The 6,831-nt window shown below is 41.4% G+C and overlaps 2 protein-coding genes across 3 annotated transcripts; both read right to left on the reverse strand.

The window, feature by feature from the left end:
* Positions 1-250: 250 nt before the first annotated feature.
* LOC141845388 (uncharacterized) lies at positions 251-1,359 on the reverse strand. The gene has a single exon (XM_074733453.1). The coding sequence runs from the start codon at positions 1,302-1,304 to the stop codon at positions 405-407; it is 900 nt and encodes a 299-aa protein (XP_074589554.1). The 5' UTR covers positions 1,305-1,359; the 3' UTR covers positions 251-404.
* Positions 1,360-4,447: 3,088 nt separating this feature from the next.
* LOC141845123 (photosystem I reaction center subunit II, chloroplastic-like) lies at positions 4,448-5,286 on the reverse strand. 2 transcript variants are annotated; one of them, XM_074733173.1, is made up of 2 exons: positions 4,619-5,286; positions 4,448-4,576 (listed from the first exon to the last, which is right to left on the reverse strand). In XM_074733173.1, exon 1 carries the CDS (start codon positions 5,284-5,286, stop codon positions 4,648-4,650), a length of 639 nt encoding a protein of 212 aa, XP_074589274.1. In that variant the 3' UTR covers positions 4,448-4,576; positions 4,619-4,647. The 2 variants fall into 2 exon arrangements, with proteins under 2 accessions (XP_074589274.1, XP_074589273.1); XM_074733172.1 differs by having other exon boundaries at positions 4,448-4,582.
* Between the last annotated feature and the right edge of the window lie 1,545 nt (positions 5,287-6,831).

Genomic DNA, 6,831 nt, shown 5'->3' on the forward strand with positions numbered 1-6,831 from the left:
TAATGAGTTAATCTAGAAAGAGTTTCCTCATAGATTTTCATTATTGAGCATATCAGTACTAACAGCTACATAGCTTTCCAACTGTCACCATTCAATTTCACTACCTATCAAGAACATAGAAGTAAATTGTGATAATGGAGGCAACTTGCCGGCCAACTCTACACTACCATCCACTGAACAGACCATCACAGTCAATCATGATTAAGAAACATACATCAATGCACAAAATCTCATCCAATTACTAGAAACATTAAGCCGATCCTAAAAGCTCACACTAAAATTTATTTGTCATTTCAAGATAAAAATACAAAGGAAAGCTGTGGCTTACCTTGAGGAAAATTCCATTATTGAACAACAAACCCAAGTGCCAAATCCGAGCAGCAAGCTCTAGGCCAAGATCAAACTCACAAGAGTCCAACTTCCTCAGCAGCATCGATTTCCACTCCTCCAAATTGCTCCACCTCAAAGCTCAGACTTGTGCCCACCATTTCACCCGGATCTAAAGGTTTCAATTGTTTAATGGGATCACCTAACTCTGTAACTGTGTTGGTCCTCGCCTCCTCACTGGAGTCCCTTCCGAACGCATCACCACCACTATCAAGCTCTCCTCCGACAGCAACGCCCTCCTCTTCAACCTCGCCGGAGACATCGTCTGCAGATTTTACAAATTTCCCGCCGACCCTTGGCTTCATTTCGGCATGAGCCTTCCTCGACTCGTATCGGATCGTCTTATCAAAGTTCCGGTTTTTCCGCTTTTCCTTGTACCTCATCACACTGGCTTCACGCCCCGCGCTCTCCCCTTCTGATGAAGGCCGACGCCGTTTCCTGCCTCCGATACCATTGTCGTCGTCGTCACCTGGATCTCCAGCGGACTGTTCGCCCTCGTCCGACGACAGCTGCACAATGTGGTTGGGGTTCGAACTCAGTGTAGGGCTGGGGTTAGGGTTAGGGTTAGGATTAGAATCGGGTGGAGGGCTAGGGAGAGGAGCGGCAGCGCTAGGATTAGGAGGAAAAGGGTGCTGATAAGCATAAGGAGCAGCGTAAGCGCCAGAAACAGGGCTAAGATTGGAGCCGAGGGTGGCTCCGCTGGGGGGGACGGCGACGATCCAGCTCTGGCCGTGGACGACGGAGGCGCAGCCGGCGCAGAGGAAAGACCACTCGACGCGGCAGAAGGGGATGCCGGGCGCGGCACGGCAGGATTCGCACTCTCTCGCAGCGATTCCCGCGCCGACGCCTGGGAGCTGAGCTCCGCCACCCGCCCCACGGCCGCGGCCGCGACCGACGCCACCACCGCCGCTGGCCATCGGAGTCGGAGTGGGTTGGGCTTTAAGTTTGGGGCGGGGTGGGATTGGGATGGGCAGGTTGGTTCGGGGACGGGGAAGTTGTGTACCCACGCGATCGGTTAGGGTTGGCGGAGGGGGAAGTTTCCTGGGCAGCGCGCGTACGTGGAGCCTCCTCGTCCACAAAACGGATACGTGGTTTTACGCGATAACGCAGTGGTTTTTTGGGTGACCGGCTGCCCACGCCGATGCGACGGTCCCACCTCGATGAATGCGTGGGTCGGTGAATGGGTGACGAGTTCCACGGGTGGGATTATTTTTATTTATAAGTGATTATGATATATAATTTTGAGAATTATATAAAAAGGTCATAAGTGATTATATAGCATTCTAAATATAAATCTATATTTAACCTCACGAATTAAATATTAAATATAAGAAAGTACCAAACCACTTTTTATAATTCTTAAAAATTATATTTAAAGCCTTCTAAATAACCATATGATTAATGAGCCATTGATGACATATGGAATGAGTCATGGCTTAGTGTATTTGAGGGATTAAGGACTAACTCTTGGGAAAAATAAAATTGTAGCAAATAAAATATTAGTGAGTTGTAAGAGTGTATGTGCGACTTATATTTTAGTCGTAATTGATTATCTAATTGACTTAAAAGAGGATTCAATTAGATTTATTGTTCTCCATTGGGTAGTCAATTAGGATAGTTGATTGGTGAAAGTTCAATCGACTGAGCAATTAATTGAATCCCCGACAAAAATCAGAATCAAACTTTTGATATGATATAGAAAGGTAATAATATTAAGATACAATCAAAGTCCCACATTAAAAATACATAGAAAAGATCATATATTTATAAGATGGAAGATATCTTCAAAAATATAAAACCTTTTTGGTACTATTCAAAAACAAAATCATGAGACCTTTTGGGTACAACTCATAAGCTCCAAAGTGGGCAATATCTAACAAACAACTATTAGATGATTTATACAATCAAACGCGTCAATTAAGCTAAAATATTCATAATCAAATAGAAGACTGATATAATGAGTCAATTAGAATAGTGGAGTTTTGTAAGGCAAGCAAAGAGTGCTTAAACTATTACATTCTATTATTCTATTGACTTAATTTATAATTTTATTTTTGTTTGAGCAAAAGGTTTTTACCTTGAAACTCTTATCATTTACACAAGTTAATTTGTTGTTTTATTTTCATTACAAGAAGCTTTTTTAAAATCTTTCTCCGCCCCTAAAAAGGAAAAAAAGGTAATAGAATTCTCAAGGCGACTCTCCTTACAAGTAATAAGCTATGGAATAAGAACCAAGGAGTTTGAACTTTGTAAATCCCATTGTGTTAGCTATTTCATATTTTTCACTATATTTAACTTGTTTGTTTGACCTCGAAAGTATTAGCAAGAGATTTTTTTTATTTTTTAGGTCAACACTATTCATCCTTATTTAGCACTTTGATTCATCTATATGATCGATCCTAAAAGTTTTAAACTTGATCCACCTAATAAATCATTAGATCTCATAGAATAGGTCTACCTAGAATTCAAATCACATAAAATAACTATGTTCATGAAGTATTTATATTTGTTCTTATTATCTAACTATACTCACTCTAACATGAACAAAAACATAAACACAATTTAAAAAACACTAACGCATTGTTTGACCTTACACTAAAATACACAAAGAAAAAATAATTAGTGGTATTATCTAACTATACTCACTTTAGTATTTTAGACCCTCGATATCAATATTTTGCTTACTCAAGGCAGAGACGTGTTAGCCTACTCAGGATTTAGTTCAGGGGCTTATTTTAGGATTTAGGGAATTAAGAAGTAGTCCATGTATTTAAGAATTTCTTAACATATATTTAACTAATTTAGTTTATTGTTCACCCAATCAGTCCTAAATTCTAAATCAAATTTTGCTATTAGTATGACTAACCCAGAGTCACACACACACACACACACACACACACACACACACACACACATATATATATATATATATATATATATATATATAATTTTTTATCATGATATAAAGGATAGAAGGACATGGTCACATATTGTGAGAGTCACAATTAGTAGTCACTTTGGTGATGTTGGATAATTTGTAACTTGGGTAACAATGATGTGTTACTAGATACCGCTCATTGTTTATGTTTCTAAATTGGTTTAGAAGCATTGCCAACGTTACAAGAACCTATAGGGTCACACACAAAGGGTAATTTGGGAGGTTCATTTAATGAACCAAGAAGATTAGATTCATGTGATGAATCAAATTGGAGGGACTAATTGAGTTGATTTAATCAACCTTAGGAGATTAGATCAAGTTTGACTTGACTTGAGAAGGAAGACTTAATGGTCAAGTTTGACTTGACTTGTTGGTCAAGTTTGACTTGACTTTATGCCACGTCATAGTTAAGTTTGACTTGACTTTATGTCATGTCATGGTCAAGTTTGACTTGACTTTATGACACCTCATGGTCAAGCTTGACTTGACCAAATGACTTCAAGGTGAGGTGGCAAGATGCTCCACATCATCAAGGGATGCCACCTCATGGGGGTTACAAAGAGGGTTGTAACTCATGACATTAATGGGATTTTGTAACCTCCCATTCCCTTGATCGGCCAACACAAAGAGGAGTTAAGTGAATTCATTTTCATTCAAGCCTCTTAAAGCCTTCTTCCTCCTCTAGCTTTCTTCTTCCTCTCCCACTCCTCTCTTGGCCCTCCATTGGAGTGCTAGCACACTCAAGGGTTTTTTGATCTCCATCCTTGTCCATGTGGATACTTGTAGAGGGGAACCTTCTCTCCGACTCACAAGGACGAGCGGGACACGCGAAGGGCATGCATCGAGGGAAAAAATGGAAACAATAGAAGCTTAAGCTAAAGAAGATTTACTACAATGATGATGACACTAGCCAGCGAGCATTTGCTTCATCAGTTACGATTCTATGGCTTCAACTCTCATAGTTACTGTTCAAATATTTCATGGCTCCTTCCATAACTCTCTTGATCATCTAATTTTTGTTCACATCTCCTTCCCTAGTTACTATATCATATAAATGATCGTGTGAGATCGTTGGAATGACAGATTTGCGCGACCAATCAATTCAGGCAAAACACATGCAGGGAGAGCAACTTATAGTACATTAATTAATTCAGCTCAACATAAAAGTTACAAGCCAGAGTACGTACTTGATGATCGAATGTTGTAGCATATTAACTAATTACACACTAGCTGGTGGTGGTGGTGGTGGTGGTGGTGGTGGAGGAGGAGGAGGAGGAGGCCGTGGTGGTGGAGGTGGTGGAGGAGGAGGAGGAGGAAATGAATTAAAGGTCATAGACTTGCTTGCCAGTGAACTTGACCTCGATGGGGTTGATGTTCTTGCCGATGGACCTAAAGTTCACGCCGACGCCCTGCCGTCCGGGGTTGACCTTCTCCGGGTAGACGCCGTCCTTGGGGTGCAGGTACTGCACCTCGCCGTTGGGGAACACCCGGTAGAACTGGTAGTTGATCTTGTACTTGGACCGCAGCCTGGTGCCCATCGCCAGGCACTGCTCCTTCCTGGCCAGCTTCAGCAGGTTCGGGCCCTCCCGCATGATCGCAGCGCCGCCCGTCACCATCTCGAACACCTGCTCCTTGGGCGAGTCCCAGGTGATGACGTAGAACTCCTCCACCTGCGCCTTGCGGAGCAGCCCCCCGGTGCTGCCGCTGAAGATGGGGGAAGGCGTGTTGGGGTCCAGCTGCGGCGGCGTGAACCCCGCCGGGGCCTCCGTCTTCTCCTCGACGGCCCACGCCCTCTGCAGGCCCCGCCTCGCCCCGGGGGCCGGCGGCGACGGAGTCGTCGGCTTCCACCCGAGGAGGCCGCGAGGGACGACGGCGGGCTTCGAGCACGGGAGCACGGCGAAGAGGGAAGCTTGGGCGGACATGGCCATGGCGCGAGATGGAGATCGGATTGGATTGGCCATGGCGAAGAGGAGGAGAAGTATTTGTGGAAGAGAGAAGGATGAGGATCGCATAGGATAGGGTGGGGCTGACGTGGACCAATGGGAAATCGACATCTGCCTTCAGATAGGGCTCCTCATCCACATCTGCACCACCATGCCATTTGTTATATATATTATTATTCGAAAAGGTTGTTTTTTGTTATATATATTTAAAATTTAAGGAAAAGGGTTTTATAATTTCAAGTTTAAAACTCTTTAAAAAAAATGATAAATCTCAGTCAGTCTCATGAACTCAATTCTTGGGGTGATCGATCCGCCCGATTCCACAGAAATTTCCCACCGACCACCAAGGTAAATCGGGAAGCGCATAACGGCAGCCAATCCAGAAAATTTAAAACTCTTTAAATATCATTCAAGGTTGCCCGAATGAATTTTGTTTAATATTTTTATTGTTAGTAGTTGGTTGCTTCCATTTACTCTACTTCAAGTTAATACGTCCAAGTAAAGAACATCTACTTAAAAGAGGGATTTGCCTAGTAAATCAATAAGGGGTCGTTTATGATAACTATTCCTTTGATAACAACCCAAACATCAATTGTAAGATATCGATTATAAGTATTTATTTGCTGTTATATACTGCAATAGTTCATGCATATCAATCGACCAAGTTGCAATTTGGTCTTCACCTGGACCTGATGAAAATAATCGGATCGCTTCTTATAGATTCACTGAGAATGATTTTGATCTAGCTAGTTCATGGCCTATTAGAATTAGAAGGCGTTCTGTTGGGATCCTCACCGACAGAAAAGATTACAGTCAGTTTGATAATAATCAAGTGACATTACTTCTTCGGTCTGAACCAAGGAATCAGTTAGATATGATTCAAAATTATGAAAAATATGAATCGAAGTTTGAAAAAGAGGAAGAGGACATCGACCTGCAACAAATGGAGGAGTATGCATTAATGGTCATGTGAAACATGGTTACATGTAGTTGTGCTTCTCAAATGACTCCATAGATTTTTATGCATGTTTGTGTATTTCTAGAAAAAAAGTTTCTCTTATAAAAAAAATAGTGGAAGTGAGATTGAGTTAAAGGGTAGTTCAAAAAACTCCAATAGATACACAAAAGACGCTTAATATAAATCTATTATTTGTTACTCATATAGATGAGATAATAATCGGACCTGTGGATACATTAGTACTTTGTAGATTTAATAGGACACGTCTAATTTCTGTGAGATAAATTTCTCATAAGTGGATTGAGAGACATATACTACTCATTGAGGATGAGGAGTTTACTAGTTATAAATAAGTTTTGAAAAGTTCAGAAAAGGACTCATGGTTAAAAGCTATGAAATCGAAAATGGATTCCATGTATAAAAATCAAATTTAAAACTTGATGAACCCACCCGAAAGGATAACTCCTATAGGGTGCAAATGAGTTTTTAAGAAGAAAATTGACATAGATGGTAATTTGATCGCCCATAAAGCAAGATTGGTGATAAAAAACTATCGTAAAAAATATGGTATTGATTATGACGAGACCTTTTCACCAATGACTATG

Source organism: Curcuma longa, chromosome 14, assembly GCF_044706935.1.
Source record: "Curcuma longa cultivar G26 ecotype Majalengka, Jawa Barat chromosome 14, ITB_CL_G26_1.1, whole genome shotgun sequence".
Taxonomy (NCBI): Eukaryota; Viridiplantae; Streptophyta; class Magnoliopsida; order Zingiberales; family Zingiberaceae; genus Curcuma; species Curcuma longa.